General features: G+C 44.3%; 1 protein-coding gene across 6 annotated transcripts in view; it reads left to right on the forward strand.

Annotated features, from left to right (window-relative positions):
- The window catches only part of LARGE1 (LARGE xylosyl- and glucuronyltransferase 1), a 538,741-nt gene that overhangs the window by 244,258 nt on the left and 275,320 nt on the right, over positions 1-19,163 (forward strand). For all 6 annotated transcript variants that reach the window (XM_063074931.1, XM_063074936.1, XM_063074933.1 and 3 more), the window contains 2 exons: positions 239-540; positions 13,890-13,972. In XM_063074931.1, coding sequence (XP_062931001.1) covers positions 239-540; positions 13,890-13,972 — 385 coding nt within the window. The remainder of the gene's footprint in view (positions 1-238; positions 541-13,889; positions 13,973-19,163) is intronic.

A 19,163-nucleotide genomic window follows, 5' to 3' on the forward strand; every position in this document is an offset into this window, starting at 1 on the left:
TGTCTTCTCTAAACAGCATATTAGTTTTTATCACCATAATAAGTCATTCTGTTCTTAACTTTGTTCCCAGTTCAGTCTGGATGCATTTATTTGTAACTCACTTTCCATCTGCTTTCCCTGTAAAAATGGCACTGTGAAAGGAGCCTGGCGGTGTGGTAATGGGCGTCTGGGGTATTGGGAGGGGCTTGGGCTGTGGTTCATTCCGGGTTAACTCTTCCCTGGTCTTTCGCACCCGCAGATGGGAAGCCGGTGTCTCTGTCGCCGCTGGAGTCCCAGGCGCACAGTCCCAGGTACACGGCGTCCAGCCAGCGGGAGCGCGAGAGCCTGGAGGTGCGCGTGCGCGAGGTGGAGGCGGAGAACCGCGCCCTCCGGAGGCAGCTCAGCCTGGCCCAGGGCCGGGCCCCAGCCCATCACCGCGGCAACCACTCCAAGACCTACTCCGTGGAGGAGGGTACCGGGGACAGCGAGAACCTCCGGGCTGGCATCGTGGCGGGCAACAGCTCTGAGTGTGGGCAGCAGCCGGTCGTGGAGAAATGCGAGGTAAAGAGACAGGCACCCCAGGTCCCAGTTGCCCCAACTCCTTGCAGATGTCTCCTGGCAGCATGGCCAAGTGCCTGGAAAGGGCTGGCATTCTAGACTCAGGCCTGGGTGTGAATCTGGCTTGGTTGCTAACTTTGCTGAGTGGCCTGACAAGTCGATTATCTTCTGAGCCTCAGTTTTCCTATCTGAAAAATGGGAATGTGAAGGCCTACTCCACAGAGATATTAAGAGGAGCTAAGTGATGAAACCAACTGCTTGTTTCTTTGCAGTTCATTTTAACAAGCTCAGGGTTTCTACACCTAGTTGTCACCCTGGGGGCCCCTGTGACTTCGACTATAGTGTGAATGGTGCACCTAGAGTTGTGGCCCTGTTGGGCAGTTCCCTAGGGCCTTGTTCTCGCTTCATTTTATGAACGGCCTCTGCAGTTCAGAACCAGAGACTTGTTGCTTATCTAAAGCACCAATTTGAACTTTTAGAGCTTAATGTCATTTCCCTCCTTTTGTAGTATGCTTTCTTTCTTAGAGACTGTTGGGAAATTTGGAACACCTACCCACTCTCCTCTGCTACCCTTGCTACCCCTGAATTCCTGCATCTGTGCTTAAGTGTGCATTGAAAACACACACACACACACATCCACACATGCTCATTTCTTGCTTCTTCCAGTTCTTCTGGTGGAGAGGGATTAGAGCATGACTGTTAGGAGCAAGGCCTTTTGAGACAGACAAGACTGAATTTATATCCGGCTTAGGTGGTTTCTATTGTGAACACCTGAGCAAATTACCTAACCTCTCTGAAGTTCAGGTGTCTCATCAGTAAACTTCAGGAAATAAAACCTGCTTCATGGAGTATTTGTGAGAACTGAACAGGATGGCCATATAAAGCTGCGAATAGTGCCTTGTACGTAGTATATTTTCAATTATGGATAATTTTTATTATTTTTAGTTATATACAGATATTACCTGCTGTTTCTTTATTCCATTTATTATCCATTCCAATAAATGGAATAAAGAATGTTAGACTTTACACACCCTGAAGAGATAACACTTTGTGAACTGTAGCCTCCTATTCATGGGAATGAGACTATTAGGAATATTGGTGATAATGTTCAGTACGTTACACGCAAATAGAGGGTTTACTCAGTGATGTAGATTAAGTTCTTCGGAAGTTTAGTGGCGAGGAAGGAGACTTTAGACCAGAACACACAAGGAGAGCCTCTGAGAAAGTGGGATTTCTCTTGGTTTCTTAAGCCTGGTTGAAGTATGGGTTGACAGAGAGGTGGAGAAAGGATATCCAAGGAGGAAAATCATGTTAGTAGGAAAAATGTGAAACAAACCTGTTGTCATAGCAGGGAAGAATTTAGGATGCAGTGAGTTGGTGATTCATCCAAGCCAGAGATCTGGGTAGGGTAGTGGTCCCCTGTATTTCCATCCTCATTCATTTATTCATTCATTCAACAAACACTTGCTGCACCTGGGTTATGCATCTCACACTGCTCTGTGTGCTGAGAAACAGCATTGAACAAAACAATACAAAACTCCCTTTCTTCTGGTTCTTAGATTCTGTCGTGGGAGGTAGGGGAAGAGTTGATAAACAGGTAAAGAAATACAAATGCCAGGAGGTGATAAATGCCCCATGTTTATTCAGCCCTGACTACATGCCAGGCCCACTCTGCCTTTATCTCTGACAACCACTGCCAGTGGCTTGTATGACTTAATATCTCTATTTTACGTCATGAAAATGGGGATTCAGTCATGTTAACAAATTTTGTTGGTCGAGGTTGGTCTGGGGAGGGACCTAATACGGGGAATTTCTTTTTACCTGGTTGAAGACTTGTTGAATTTCTCGTAGGTTCTCTGCTCTCAGGTCACAGCCATGGTGTTAGTTTATTAGTTTAGAGTGGGTTAGTTTAGATGGGAACCCTGCTAACTAGGTGTGATGACCCAGAGTGAGGAAAATTTTTTTTATCCATTTACTTACATTATTTTGACTTAGGCTTACCTATAGAATTGACTAAGAATCAAGGAAGTGAAAAATAGAAAAGGAAAAGGGGGAAAAAAAAAGACACAGGTGTAACAGAAGGAGAAAATGGGTTGTGTTTGCTGGGAGATTTCTTTTCCTGCTGTAGTCTGTCTAGCCAGCAGCTTCCTGCCTCTGCTCAGTTTTTGAGAGGTACACATTCTATTTCAAAAGGGGGGTCCTACCCTGAATCCCCTGCAAAATAGTGTGGGCAAAAGACCATTGGCTTTTGAAGTGGGAGTCATGAATCCAAATCATAGCCTCCTTCCCACTTAATTGTGGCTTTGAGCAAGTAACATCACTACAGTATTTCATTTTCCTTTTTGTAAATTATGGATTAAAATCAAGTTCCTGCCTCATAGAGATAATAGATAGGTTTAGTAGTGAGATTAGAACTTGAAGGAAACTCTAAGATGGTTGTATTAGCCTTAGATTTCACTGCAGGTTATCAAAAAATCCCCAACTAGCAATGGCTTAAACAAGATTTGCATCTTATTTCTCTTTATGTTTATGATGTCTGGAGGCCATTGGGGTAGGGATATCAGTAGTAGGGAGATGGAGAATTCCTTTATCCTTCACTGCAGCTTTTGTGACTGACATTCCCAAAGTCATCTCATGGTCCCTAATGACCGTCAGAGCTTCAGCTGTGTGGTCCACATTTCAGCTGGCAGGACAGGAAAGAAGTGTTACAGGGGATAGAACACATTTTAGGAATTTCACACCTCAGTTCCTTTTAGATCCCATTGACAGAACTTAGTTGCAGGGCTCCCTTTAGGTGCCACCTGGCTGCAAGAGAGCCTGGAAAAGATAGACTTTATTCAGAACAGCCATATTCTCTGCTAGTATTTTGGAGTTCTGCTACTACAATCACAATGAACATTCTCTGTCAGGTGGGTTGTGCCCAAACTTCGTTATACATTAGCATTAAATATCAAAAATGCATATCCAGGGGACCCACCCCAGACTTACTTGATTGAGAATCTCTGGGAGAAGAGCCCTAAATATGAATATTAAAAATATATATATCCAGATGATTTGAGATAGGAGAGACTGGAAATCACTGCTTTAAGGTACAGCACATGTGAGTGGTCAATTCTCTTTATCCCTGTGCTCTTTGAAAGATAAAATACCAGTGTAAAAATTCAGACTTTGAACTTGTTGACTGTTATTATAACTTATTTTCTAGCCTTTTGACTTGCACCTGAGAATTAGGTTTTACTCATCTGTTTTTCTTCTCTTTCTCTGTGTTTCTTGATCACATTACTTCTTATACCCTTAAAAAGTTATTTTTGGTGGAATTCTGATGAACCTGGTCCTGTTCAGAGCTTCCATAGATGCATTTGAAAGTCTGGATCTGCTGCCATCTTATTTCAAAGTGTTCTCCCATGGGTGCACATTTACCTTGAGGTGCTGGCTTCACATCCACTAGCAGTATCCTTCCACTGTCTGCATCACTTGGTGGAAAATTTTAGTGAAGAAGCCATATAGAGGCAAACAACAAATGTCAGTCAGTGAAGTCCAAATAGAAGCCTCGCTTCATTTCTGCACTTTTCAGTTACAAGTGCTGAATCTCGTCTTGACATCCTGTCAGAGTGCACAGCCACGTAAGCAAGGACGTCGCCGTCATCTGTGGTTGCACTGAAGCTTCTCTGGAGTATGACAAGCATTTGTGAAAACTGTTCTTTAACGATGCCCAGGCTGTCAGCTGAAGTAGCTGGTGATAGAGACAATGTGCCCTTGCTAGTCCCTGTGTCTTTTTATTATTTCCTAATTATGTGGCTTTCAGAGAGCCACCAGATTTTATCCTTGCATAGTTCTGTTGTCCAGGCAATGTTGCTTTGGTGAAGGCCTGGTTTCTGTGTGCCTCGTGACTTGGAGAAGTGATCCCCTTTGAGCTTCACTTTTGCCTGTGCATGAACAGGTGTGTGTATTTTTCTTGCCTCTCTGGTTAGGATCTATTCTGGGCGTCAGCTATGGAAGAGCAGGAGAAATCACTGGACCTGGCGTCGCAGCTCCTGAACAGTAGTCTCCCTTTGCAGCTCACTGGTCATGTGACCTAGGACAATTTAATTACTCTTTTGGAGTCTATTTCATCATTATAAGATGAGAATAATGCTATGTTCTTCCCAGTGCATTTGTGAGGATGAAATGAGATAGTGGGCAGTAAGCGAGGCAGAACTGAAGCCCTTTTTATGACCTGGCCTCTGAAGTCACGAAGTATCACTTCTGCTGATAATGTATTCTGTTAGTTGAAATGATCTCAAAAGCCCACTTGCTTTTAAGGGGGAAGCAGCACACATCCCATCTCTCAATGGGAGTAACATCAGAGAATTTACGGATATACTTTAAAACTGCCATGATGGATATTGTTATTATAGAAAATGGATAAATGGTACCCCCTGATGTCAGACCACCCCTTAAGCAAGTGTCTATTTTTCCTTCTGCTCCTTGCATTGAGCTTCATTTCTCAGTGGTAATGTAATAGTAATGAAAGTTAACATTTGCGTAGCCCTTGAAGTGTACCAGACATCATGCTAAAACGTTCCTTAAAATATCTCGTTTAATCCACACAAAAGACTTTTTTCATTTTACGGATTAGAAAACTACTGCTAGCAAAGATTACGTAATTATTTCAAGTTCACACAGCCAGGAAGAGGTAGAGCTTGGATTTAAACCTGTTTGCTTCCAGAACCTGTGATGTGAATCACTGCACTAAAGCTCTGGGACCTACTCTCACCAGCTGCTGAGCTGTCTTTCTTATGCACCTGGCAGCTGTCTCTCACGAGGCTTCAGGGTGAATCGTCATGGTCTGGGGTCATCTTTCACTTTGGGGGCTGTAGCAGCCCCATGAAGGTAATCATTCCTTGTGGGTCTAAGCAAGGCTCTGTCTGTTCTTTAAAAAGAAGTTAGATGGTTCTAAATTGCCTTCCAGATTGTGGCTGAGTTTGTTAGCCACCGGAGGTTGGCATTTTGCTGGAGGCATTATTTTATAAAACTTGACACCTTTCACCTGCATCTTCTGGTCCCCTAAATAACTTCATTGTATTTTTATCTACTCCCTCCCCCCTCCTTTTTTTTTTTTTTTTTTTTTGTCTTCATCTTCAAAGACTTTACATAACTCAGCAGTGAAGGGGGTTGCCAGCTATCTTCCCATATCCCACATTGCTGTTGGAAGGTACCATACAGCATTTGGGCTCACATTTCATTAGCTTCATATGTCTTCTTTGGGGCTTCTTCAAGGACATAATTCCACTAAAATATCTTTCCTAAATGTCAGTTTCTGGAATTAGGAATGCTGTAGCTGAAAGGAACCTAGTGGAATTGTCTGGTGCAGTGATTTTCAGGGAGCCTTAGGTACCATAGAAGTGTCTTAGGTGCCTCCCCATGTGCATTAGTTATTTACTGCTTCATAAGCAAGATACCCCCCAAACTAAAACATGGAGCATTTGTTAGTTCATAAAATCTCTGAAAATCAGTTGGAGATTATGACTCTGAATCTTTAATTAGGTTGCAGTTAAGATGTCTGCTGGGCTTGATTGGGACTGAAAGATCTGCTTCCAGGAGAGCTCACTGGCACGGCTGGAGGCCTCAGTTTCTTAGGTCTGCTTGAGTGTTCTCATTACGTAGCAGCTAACTTTTCCCCAGCTTACATGATTTAAACAGTAGGGAAGGTTACAGCCACGATGTCCTTTATAACCTAGCCTTGGATGTCAAATATCATTACTCCTGCTGAATTCTGTTGCTCACATAGTCCTACCCTGGGACAATGTCGGAGAGGCTACATGGTCCATGAAAACCAGGTGGCAGAGATATTTGGGGACAGTCTTGGAGGCTGGATACTAGGGCATGGCCAGGGCGAGGGGCCATTTCTCTAGCAGCCTCCCGTCTGAGCTCGCCCCAGAGTAGCCTTGCTTTGATCTGCTTTGTGTGTTGTGCTCTCTTATGAAATTTATTTTAGAAATTGCTCCACTTAGAACAACAACATTAAATAAAGGTGCAACTCTCTCATTTTAAAGATGTTGAAACGTTAAGTAGAGAAAATTAAAGGGTCTTGCTTAAAGTTACAATGTTGCCACCACTGCTCAGATGATGATTCTGGTATCTCATCTCCCCATTCCTGTGTCTTTTGCCCTCAGCCTTTGACAGAGCAGAGGGAATTGGGCAGCTTTGAAAACCCTCCTTTCAACACTGGGGGAAATAGTGTCCTATCTCACTTGAAGGTAAGGTGGGGAGTGAGGGCAGAAGGAAAGAATGCCCGACTTTTGAGGATATTTAGGACTCAGACCTTGAATGTAGACCCTTCAGCATACTGTAAACTCTTTATAATAATATAATCATTAATAATGATGGTTGCCGATGTGTATCCATTACTTACGAAGTGCCCAGCTCTAAGCCTTTTACTTGGATCATCTCAGTTAATCTGTCCAACAAGGAGTTGACACATTTATCATCCCCTTGTTATAGATGAGGAAACCGAGGTCCCAAGAGGTGGAGTTGTGTCTTGAAACATGGGGGAGAGTTGGATAGGTGAGGTGAAGGTCCAGACACTCTAGACTGAAGACACATTCCAAAGGCAAGAAACCTTAACCAGTTACCCAGTTTGGTCACAGCATAGCACTCAATCAGTATTTGTCAAGTGATTGTCTGGCTGATGTGTGTGGACTTTTTGAATTAAGCCGGTCATCCAAAGGCCCATAGTTAGGCGTGTAACACATTCCAGCCATGATAGATGTATCTGGCTGTTTTTAGACAATTCACCAGCCCCAGACATGGGTCTGGCTGTATCAGTTAAACTTCTATTGACACCCCCCCCAAATCAGTCTCACCTCTTCATATGTTTTCCATGTGCAGTTTGGGTTTCTGATTCCTCAGGTGGCTATGTTCTTTATAACACAAGAAAATCAATTCTTTTTTTTTGTCTTTTTCGTGACCAGTAAGGGGATCGCAACCCTTGGTGTGCTGTCGCCTGCACTGTGCTCACCCACTGAGTGCACCAGCCATCCCTATATAGGATCCGAACCCACGGCGGGTGCGGCGCTGCGCTCCCAGTGCTGCACTCTCCCGAGTGCGCCACGGGGCTGGCCCACAAGAAAATCAATTCTAAAGCAGTCCAGGAATATGCAAGATGGAAGATGCCAGATGGTCATTTACCGTTGTCTCTTTTTTGGGCATTGACTGTGGAGGAGGTGCAAACACCCCTGGATGTTTAGCCCCTCATGTTCTCTGATCAGGCCCTATAACCCTTGTGATTCCACCTGCCCCTCACTGAGCCCCTGAAGGCTTGGCTTCCAAGGTCAGGAAGCATCTCCTTCTGTTTTCTGTAGGGTTGAAATAATTTTGTCTTTTGGTCCATGGTTCAGTATTTAGAGCAGACAGACTTAGGTCAGTGGTTTCCCAAGATAGTAGAGATGCCCTGGAGGTTTGTAAGGTGATTTTATTTATTTATTTATGTATTTAATTTATTTTTAAAAGATGACCAGTAAGGGGATCTTAACCCTTGACTTGGTGTTGTCAGCACCACACTCTCCCAAGTGAGCCATGGGCTGGTCCATTGTAAGGTGATTTTGGATGGCACCTTAGCAATACATTTTTTATTTTAATTGTTGCACATGTGTTTTATTGAGTCAGGCTACTGTGGGTTTAATAGCAGGACACCTGGCTTTGCCCCTGAGCAACTGAGCCATGGGACCTTGGGCAAGTTACTTCACTGATCTGTGTGTCTCTTTATCTTGAATTTTGGAAAACCCTGGTTGTTAGAGAAACTCTGTGCATAGGAATTCTTACCCTTGTTTTATGGAGGCAGCCATTGAGGATCTGAGAGGTTAAATGACTTGCCCAAGGTCAGTCAGCTGGTCAGAGGTAGATCTGGGACCACTGTCCAGCTCATCTGATTTCTAGGGCTTTGTTCTTTGTGCAGTAGAAACCTGCTTACACAGGACCGTAGCTGGAAGAACGCTGCCTTGGCTTGTCTTATCCCAGGAAAAGGAAGCGGTGCTCTCTATTTGAGAGGAATTGGAAGTAGACTCTTTGAACACCCTCATACTCTCTTAAAATAATCACAGCTAACATCTGGTAGGCTTTCCCCACCCTCTTCAAAGTGCTGTAGTTAGAGCAGTGGTTCTCCAAGTGCAGTCCCTGGGCCAGCAGCCACGGCATTGCCTGGGTGCAGGTTGTTCTCAGCTCCCCACTCCAGACCTCCTGATTCAGAAACTGGAGGAGGACTCACCCTCCAGGTGATTCTAATGCACCTCGTCCTCAGCAGCCCCTCCAGGATTATGTCCCCCATTTTACAGAGAAGGATGTTGACCAATGTCTCGTTGTGCTGTTTATTCTTTCAGAAAACATGAATAAACATCAATTTATTAGGTGCACTTTCTCGTACTGGCTTGCTTAATCCTCACACAACCCAATGGGGTGGCTGTTTTTATCTCCATTTTACAGATGAGGCCAGTGAACCTCAGAGACATTAAGCGACTCTCCCAAGGTCACACAGCTACTTAGTTTGAGGCTGTGACTCAACCCCAGGTCTCCACTCTTGTTGAGGTTTTCTCACACTACCCTGCCCCTGCCTCTGACCCTCAATGCTGCCTGTCTGTCCCCAGCTGCCTTGGCATCATGTCTTCTGGGAGGCCTTGTCTGCCAGTCCCACCCTCCACCCCCTGCCCCAGCTGCAGTCTGGAATCTGGGCTGAGCCCATCTTGTCATATTAAATGGGTTTCTCTCGCACTGCATCAGTCTCCTTGATAGGAGATGCTCTAACTGAACTGAACCCCACACAGAATGCCCTGAAGGGTCATTGCTAATGGTGTTGCTGGGAGAAGCAGGGCTGGCAGAACATTGATTGCCCCTGCCAGGGCCACAGCCTGCCTGACATCCCTTAGTTTGGTCTGAATTTCTTGTGGGACAATTATTTTTTTCCCACATACATATAAGAGAAAATACCCTATGGGGATTTTTCCCTGTAAGGGGACAGAGCACAGTGAACCTTCCTTTTCAGGTTTTCAAGGAGACTGACAAGCACTGTCACAAATCCCAGCTGGCTCTGAATGTGCCAGGTGACAGGTTGTTCTCCACCTGGAAGCTCTCCCTGCATGTTCTCAGTCTGGGGTTCAGGGACACCGAGCTTGCCCTCCTTATAGGCGCCTTCTCAGCCTCTGGTGGGATTGCTTGATTAGCTGTCTCTCTGCCTCTGCACCTGACCTTGGGAGATGGTGACTGTCTAATTTTCCTTTTTATCCTCCAAGCCCAGCATAGTGCCTGATGACTCCAAAAACAGTCCTGTCATGAATCCTTCCTGCAAGTTCTAAAATAAAGATCACCCCTTGACCCCAGTGGTGTCAGGAATGAATCTGGGTCACAGCTCTGGCACTACCTTACCTGTATCTTCAAGTGCAGCTTGCAGAGATTCAAGGTGTGTTGAGCATCCTGTCAAGGACTAAAGGAAGTGAGTGAAAGTCTTAAGGGTTTCTTTAGAAGGAGATTATGTGGTCCATGATTCTAAGTGCTTTTTAAAGCTTCTAAAAATTTAAAAATAAAATTTGTAAATTCTCAAGTTTGTTACACTTCTGCCCTTCCCTTCAGGGATCAACAGATAACTGTGAATGCCTGAAAGTCTTCTGTGCTTTCCTTCCAGCCCCCAGGACAAATGGGATACTGAGCAAGGGTCACCAGCATGGGTCCTGGCGGGATATAGAGCTCACGCCCAAGGGGTGGGAAGGGTTTAGTGGAGGGCCAGAGGTGTGGGCAGGGCTAAGGGGGACCGAGGAGGGGAAGTATTGCTTTCTGGAAGGAGTTGCTGCAAACCCGGGGCCTGAAGGCATGGCAGGCAGGGGCGTCATGGAACCCAGCGAGAGTGGGACCGTGCGAGAGGGCCCGACAGCAGCTGGGGCGATCTGAACTTCAGACTCATGCTGGCACCTCCTGTTCCCAAATTCAACCAGGAGCCAGAGGCAGAGGAGCCCAGTTATAGGGTTAGGCCATCAGGGCACAGAACAAATTGGAGGAGAGTGGACTAAGTTTGGAGGTCAAAGGAGAACATCATCCCACCCTCCATCCAGACGTCGTGACAGAGCCAAGTGTGACATCTACAATTGCAAGTGTGGAGAAGGAGGCCTTAGTCACAGGCCTATGGTCACAGAATCTGACGTTGCCACCCCACCCTTTGACAGCAGGAATGTCCCAGTAGTTGTGGCCATCTCTAATCCGCCATGCCAAGAAACTTGAAAACACCTGCACCTCATAGCTTTGAACTGAAAGTCATCATGACAAGACCATTTTTGTGGCCCTGCTCTTTCAAGGAACATTCATCCCGCTTCCCGACTCTCCTCATTCCTAATTCATTCTCTGCCCCACTCCCATCATGCGCTTCTGTACCTGGAAAATTCTGGACCACCCCAAACTCTTCCAAGAGCACATTTGAGAACACTTCGATTTTCTGCTTTCCTGGGTAGCAGGGCGCTGCTGCTACGGCTCCAGATGATGAATTTATTCGTGGTGGCAGGTGTATTGGATGAAACTAAAGAGATTGGAAAATTATGTAAAATGTTTGAGAATGTATGCGCTTGTGCTTACACTTAATGGGCCCATTTTGAAAAGTCCCTGATCCCTGAAGCCAAGACAAAGTTTGATATCTCGGAGGCTGTACGTTTAAATATTTGAGATTCAGAAGAGCTTGATTCAGCGTGTTGTCACCCATCTTCACCCCCTCCGGGCTATGTCTCCAGTGTGCAGGCATTTTCCCATTTCCTTCGTGATTTAAATGGCGACAGTTGCACCCGCATTACAGTCTTTCATCCTGAGTCATTTGGAGATATTATCCAGAGATAAGCAATCAATGGCATCTTTGTTTCACAGGTGGAGAAATTAAGATATGCGTCAATTAGACTGAGAAAAGGTAGCATAGACCCCCCTATTTTCTTCTCTCGCCCCCTTTTTTCTTCCTCGATGGGGTTTCTATCAGCAGTACTCTTGACCTTTTGGGCCTTTGCTCTGGGGCTGTTCTGTTCACTGTGGGACTTTTAGGAGCATCCCCAGCCTGTACCCACTAGATCTCCCCCCACCCCTGCACACACAAGTAGTGACAATCCAGAGTGTCTCCAGATACTGCCGAATGTTCTTAGGGTTGGGGGTGGGGGCTGGGAGTTTAATTACTCCCTGTTTAGAACCACTGTCTTCCAGCAGAGCATGAAGCTACTCCAAAAAGTTCATGGAAGGATTTGTATTTTTACTTCTCCTTTTCTATGAGCTTTTTGAAGTGTCCTTGTATTTGGAGATCCTGGGTATCGGTGGTTGTGAATTAATTGGTCTGAAGTAGGGCAGGGACAGAGGGTAGATTTTAAAAATCTTTTGTGTGTTTCTGATGTACCACCAAGGTTAAGAATCTCAGTTTCAGAGTTCAAATTCCAGCTCTCTGAGCCGCAGTTTCCCGATCTGTGATATGGAAATGATGATACCGTACCTGTCTCATGCAACTGTGTGACTTGAATCTGGTAATCTGTGTAAAATATTAAGCACAGTGCCTGGAATGTAGCAATTTGCTGGACACATATCAGCTCTGACTATGCGTACTACTCTTCTCTTGCTCCTCCCCTCTTCCTCCTTGGCACCCAGGTGTAAGAGCTGAGGCCAGAGACTGCGGCACCCACCGGGGCTGGGGGCTGGGATTTTAATTTCGAGTGTGGGGCAGCATGTGTAAAGGAGCGAGAGCAGCAGTGGCAGCCAGGCTCAGGCACTGACAGATGGGAGCGAAGGGGACTCTCCACAGAGGATGAAGAGCAGGTGCCGTGGGTGGGAGGCTCTGAGATCCTGCCATGTGGCAAGCCCACAATTTCAGGGTTTCTGAGAAAACGAGGCTCTGAATGAAGCTGAAGTCCAGCTTCTGGCACTGGGCAGTCAATTGGGGTGAAGGTCACTAGAATTCAAGAAGTCATGAAAGTGGCTTTGAAGCCATTGGATGGTTTATCCCCAAGGGGTTAACTTCCCAGGGTGATGTCAGGAGGTGAAGTGATGAAGAAGGCCTGGGAACCAAAAGCCTGTAGGGGGGTGACCGGGATGTTGGAACTACATTTTGAAGTGACTGATCAGGATTATGGGGAGTCCAGAATCCATGCTGTGGGAGGAAGGGCTGTGAGTAGTTCTGAAAAAGAAAAGGCCTGTATCAAGCTCCCTACCTTTAATTAAGTATTGGGTGCCAGAGGGAACGCCCCTGTTCTGCAGTACTCCCAGGACACAACACTGCCAGAGTGGACGTGAGCATGTGGGTTGCGATCCAAGGCAGGCTATGCTTCAGGAGAAGGGACAGCTTCGAGACGCATGAACCCTCCATTCTCTGAGATGCAGGGTGACTCCCCGTCTGGGATGCCCTGCAGCGGTCCTTTCTCTTTGTCAAGTGCCACACATAGAGAAAGGTAATTGTGTGGTACAGGAGGTAGATAGAAAAGTTGTTGGCAGCAGTGGGTAGGCTGGGCTGAGAGTGCCAGCGCTGCCTGTAGCTTTGAGGGCGTGAAGAGAGGGTATCTTCCCCACCTGTAATTCAGTCCCAGCACCCCATGGTGCCAAGGAACCTTGTTTGGGAAGCTCAGCTCTCAAGGATGTTTTTTGCTATGACTGGAATGTACCATTCTGTGTTCTTGGTGTCATTCCATCACCCCATAACACCCTCCTGCAAGACATGTGTCAGGGCCTTATGTTGCAGTGAGTCAGCTGCCCCTACAACTTTCCGAGGGTCACCACACTTAAAGGGCTCGTGTTGGAGTCACATTAGATGCTCCTGATGACTTTAGAAGACACAACCCTCAAGGCTCCCTTCAGTCCTCCCAGTCTTCAGTTCTTTGAGTGGTATCCCAGATGGGACCGACAGGGGTTCGTTGGTCCCTTCCACCTGTTATCAGGTTGGCCCTAACCTGAGTAAGACGTCTCATGAGAGCATTTCACAAACTCTGAGCTGTAACTTCTCAGTCCGAGATCCCTCATTGCTGGTTCATCCTTTCTGGGTTTCTTTCTTTCTTTCTTTCTTTTTTAACCAGTTGTCATTGTTCCCCAGCTTGGGGGCAGAGAACTCACTATTTGCCTATCTGAGCCAATCGCCATTTCTCTCATCCCCAAAATGTAATTGGAAAGAGCCTTAATGGTTTCCAAATGATGATAGCTCCATTAGCCAATTAAAAAGGCCTTAATAAAACTGTCTTGACTTATTTTCTACAGTGCCGACTGTGCCCTTTGTTTTCTAATGATCCAACAGGAAATAAGGATGATTTTTCTTTCTTGTGTGGTCTGCAACACCAGGAAGGCCTTTTTCCATCTGTCTGACTGCTCACCCTGTCTTTTCTTCCCAGACAATCCATGTTGCTATTGTCTGTGCCGGATATAATGCCAGCCGGGATGTCGTCACTTTGGTCAAGTCCGTCCTGTTCCATAGGTAAGAACAACTTCTGTGCTCTGCAGCCCGGTGTGTACCACTGACGGCCTGTATATTTCCTTGGGGAAGGGTTAAATAAGTGGAGAGTTTTTTTTAATCAATCATTCAAGCTGCCATGGAAATGTAATTTTTGTCTGAAACCCTGGAGAGATTATTGGGCTAACAATGTTTAATAGCAGCGATTAGGTGCTGTCTTGCCATGTTTAGAATTGTAGTTCTCAGACCAAAAGGGCCCTTCGGTGATGCCTCAGATTTGATGCCTCAGTTTCTACATGGCTTTTCCTGCCCATCACTCATCAAACCTCTCTTTTTACACATCCCTGTTCGTAGGTTGTATTATCAACAGAATTGTGTCTCCCTAAAGTATTTGTGTTGAATCCCTAACCCTGAGTACCTCAGAATATGACTGTATTTGGGTATGGGGTCTTTGCAGAGGTAATTAAATTAAAATGGGGTCCTGAGGGTAGGTCTTAATCCGCTGTAACTGATGTCCTTTAAAAAAAAAGGAGATTAAGATACAGGCACAGACCGAGGGAAGACCACGTGAACACACACTTAGAAGCAGGCCATCTGCACACTGAGGAGAGAAACCTCAAAAGGTCTTGGGCTTCTAGACTTGAGAATTGTGGGAAAGTACATTTCTATTGCTTAAGCCACCCAGTCTGTGGAATGGCAGCCCTGGCAAACTTATACAGATTGCTTACTTCTCTTCTAAGGTGGCCTGTCCTACCTCTGGGCATTTCTGACTGTTAAAAAGTCTTGCTTTATATTAAACTGAAATTTCCCAACTTGTAGTTATCTGTGGCTCTAGTGGACCTCCACGGAATTGATAATTCCTCTGAGGAGCCATCTTGTCTGCAAGTTAAGTTCCTATCCTTGGTGTTTACTTTGTCCAGGTTCATTCCTTCTGTCCCCTCGCTATTTTGACTGATATGTAGACATACTCAGGGTCTTATCCAGCATTGAGTCCACAGTTCCAGCCAGTGCCCTTGGCTCTGTTCTAACATTCCTACCAAGGGTTTGCATGAAGCTTGTCCACAGCTGTAGCCAGCAGTACAGAAATGTATGGGATGACCAAGTCAGGATCCAGAACGTTCTCAATAGTAGGAACAGTCATGAAAACAAATGCCTAACAGTATCGGCTTTCAGTTCCTCTTCATAGCTCTGTCCAGGTGGGATTGTAATTTCGGTTGTACATCTGAGGAGGAAATGGGAATGCCAAATACAGAATGGCCAGATGGGGTTGACACCCCCCCCACCCCCCCCACCGTCTTCTGACCACAGGCGAAGATGCCCTTCCACACTGCCAGAGCTTCTCAGTGGCTTGGGAGACTCCTTTTGGTTTTGTACCCTTCATCAGCTGCTTGAAACAGGAGTTTTGTATCCTAAGCATTGAATCAGATGAGTGGTTTTCAGCCTTTTGTGTATTTATTCCTTGTCTCCATTAAAGAACTTGGGTTCCTCCCTGATAGAAACAAAAAGCCCATTTTTTTTAGAAAAGAGCATTCATGTGATTATAGATGTTCAATTATGCTATTTTTCAATTATGGCACATGTTAAGGTCGTAAAAAATTCTGGTGTTGTGTATAAATTTTATTCATGTTTCTTTAGTTACAAATCAAATCCAGTAGTTGTGGAAATTTTAAGAATCCTATTGAGTATAAACTTTTACTCCTACAGTAACTGTGCAGCACAAAGCTGTTAAATTTAAAAATAGCAATGGTGTTATTATCAGCTTCTGATGGCATGTCATACTTGCCTGCAGGCATGGGGATTTGAGAAGAAAGCTAAGGCTTAGTGCGTGTTGTGGAAGTTCTGAATCCCATATCAATAACTATTTGATCTTCTTGGACCAAATGACCACTGAAGTCCCTCCCATGCCTGAGATTATACAGATGGGAATGATTCTGTGAATTGATATGCTGGTGATAATGAGTTGAGAAATCAAGACAAAAGGACTTTTGAAAGACTTTCAGCTCGGAAAGTCCAGCTATAAATAGCTTCATTGCCTCCCAAGCACGTTATGAGGATTAACTAATACTTGATTATAAAATGCTTTGACAAATGAAGTACCTTCTTAATGCTAATAATAATGTAATGATAGTGGTGCAGGATGCTTCTTTTGACTCTCACTGTTAATTATAGTAATTAGATTTATTTTCTGGACAAGATTTTCAGCAAATTTTCATTTAAGGCTTGCTTTGTTACATCCAGTCAATTTTACTTCTGCAGTATGCTTGGTGACAGTGGGAACACTGTATTTTAAAAGATAATAAAAGAGTTATATGGGCAGTCTTATACACTGTTGCCAGCCCTGAGAATTGATATAACCTTTTGGAAAGATATTTCGTAGTATGTGCCCAAGGCCTTGACTGTTTAGGGACTTAGTCTTAAAAGGGTGACCCTAACTATAGAAAAACGTTTAATGAAATGCTGTTCATAATCATAAGCATAAAATTGGATAATATTTTTTAAAACAGTAAGAATGAATAACGGGACAACTTCTTATAGTAAATCATGTACCCCATTGATTTTAAAAAATATGTTATAACATGGAGCAAGGTTTATGATATAAAATAAATGAAAATGGAATTCAAAATGGAATACATAATGTACACTCCAGTATATAAGCACATGCATGTGAGCATTGCATGTACACAGATACAGGGTCAAAATACAGGGGGTAAAAGACTAGCAGAAAATACCTAAAGAATGGGACTTTTGCATGTTGTATTTGGATGGTACAAATAAAGGTAATCTTGTTTTTGTTTTCTGTGTTACATATATTTTTGGTCTTGTCACTATGCAGTCTCTATGGTGAAGATAAGAGGTGGATGAGAGAAATATGTACCAAGTATATGTGGGAAGGTTTATTACCTAGTAGAAAATAGCACAAGACCTGTCCGTGTCACCTTGATGAAAGGATATTCAAAGAAAAATTGGGAGAATGCCTGTAACTCCAATCCCAATTGCAAATAAACTGGGAAATATTGCTGCTCTTCAAGGAAACCAAGCTCTTAGTGAACAGAGAAAAAAAAAATATTTATTTAACTAAGTGTTTACCTCCTGGGCGGGAAGGTGGATCAGCTTGTAAAAATTTAATATTTGTTTGCTAGAGTGATCTACTTACTCTCAGACTCTACAGCTCTGTTGGCAGAAGAAGCTGGGTTATTTCCCTTACTTTGCATATCAAGCAGTTATTTTGGTTTTTGTTTTTTTTAAACTTTGCTTGTGCCCCGAAGAACATGGAGGATAAAAGAACCTATTCGGGATCAGTATCTGCCTCTTATTGTCTTATTGCTTATTCAGGCTTAAAGTCATTATAGAAGCAGTGTCTGGCTTATGGAGGGAGGAGCATAGACTCTGAATAAAACAGAGAAGCAGACCTAGGCTTGGTTCTGCTCTTGCCATGTCTGAGCTGGGTGACCCTAGGCAAGTCACTGTACTTCCTGGAGCTTTGGGTTCATGCCCCAACCTGCAGTACAGGCCTGTTTTGAATATGGAAAAATATACTCTATGTAAAACTTTTCTATGTTTTATTTATTTAGTGTAGCTCTCACTCTGCATCAGGCTAAGTGTTTTTCAGATATTCAGATGGGATGCTGTTATTATCCCCATTTTACAGACAGTCCAACTGAGGACCAAAATATTAAGTCATGGCTCAAGGTGACACAGAGAGGATGGGCAGAACTGGGTTTGAACCTAGTCAGTCTGGCTTCAGAGTCTGAGCTCTTCATCAGAAAAAAGAAATGACCGTTTTTAGTATCATTATTCTTATTTATAATTTTAATCATCATTTTAGGTGACAGTATGGACATTGCTGTCACTACTGTGATCTTCATAATTATCTTTATCCCCCGAGGTATGTATTTTTGAGGTTCTGAGTATAGAAGTTTTTAAAGGCCTAGGTGTCAGTTTTTCTAGTACGACTTAAGAAAGTAGCATGGGCAGCTGTTTAATCATACATGTGGACGAAACCAAAGAGAACTAGGTCTGGTAGGTCAGATGCTTAGTTTCACGTGGGCTGTTGCACTTGAACCTCATCCCTACCTGCTACAGCAGTTGCCATTATCCCCACCCGTGGATGAGGAAGCTCAGGCTCAGAGGGGTTCACTAGCTTATTCAAGGTCACAGGGAAGTGTTTGTCCAAGGATTTCAACCTTGGCCCTGCTGGGCCCTAGAACGCACACTGCTGTTACTGCAGCATGAGGGGTTTTGATTTTTCTGGAAGGTTGCTCTGTTCTTCTCCCATGGAGAGCTTTTCTGACATGATACTGACTTGTCCTTGAATCTTCCCATGTTATCAAGGCCACTTGGCCTCCTTCAAATCAAGGACTCATACTGAAAAACCCTCATTCTGGCTGCTGTGATTTTCTGAAATGAGTTCTATTAAATTTCTAAACGTAACAGATTCACTGAGCATCCAACTTGCTGTCACAGGCTCTCTCTTTTTCTAAAAGTGCCATTGCATTGTAAACTTAATGATTAAAGATTATTTCAGCTCATATGCCCTTATATATTTTAAAAGCAGACCCTGGATTGCCTTGTTGGGGCTGTGGCACTTTCCAGACAAGATAAGAAGAAAAGGCAGGGAAAAAGCAATGGTTTAATCATCATTGCCTCTTTGTAGTGCCTTATTTATTGCATCTGAACCTGGAACAGGGAACTGGTAAGGACACCAAAGGCAGCAGGAGCGTTGCTCATTAAGAGCAAAGTCTACAGATTCTGCTAAAGAAGAGGCACAGACTAGCTTCCGTCTTTGGTGTAGAAGCGTGGTCTGGTCTGTCTCTGGAACACGTTTGATGTCTGCAGCAATATCTGTGTTCTAACCCAGGCAGGCTATGTGGGACCTGTTGTATGTTAAGATGTGGACCCAAGCTGACCTGTCTTGGCAGAAGTCTCTTATGGGCCCAAAGCAGTGCTTCCAAAATGCGTGTGTAACTGGTGACTGGCATAAAAGACTATTTTAGATGTTAAGCAGATATAAAACTAAATTGCCTTGAATCATATATTGAAAAAATCATTCCTTCTGAATGGTTCTTATCTTCAGTTGGTAAAATTCACTTTGGTGTAAATATGTCTTTAACATCTGTCTAACTCTTAGTAATCTCCCTTTGAACAAAAGAGAATAGGATGGAGGCTCGTGCCTTTGGCTGATTTTGGAATGTGTGGGGCTCTGTCATTAGAATTA

Source organism: Cynocephalus volans, chromosome 12, assembly GCF_027409185.1.
Source record: "Cynocephalus volans isolate mCynVol1 chromosome 12, mCynVol1.pri, whole genome shotgun sequence".
In the NCBI taxonomy this organism is placed as follows: domain Eukaryota; kingdom Metazoa; phylum Chordata; class Mammalia; order Dermoptera; family Cynocephalidae; genus Cynocephalus; species Cynocephalus volans.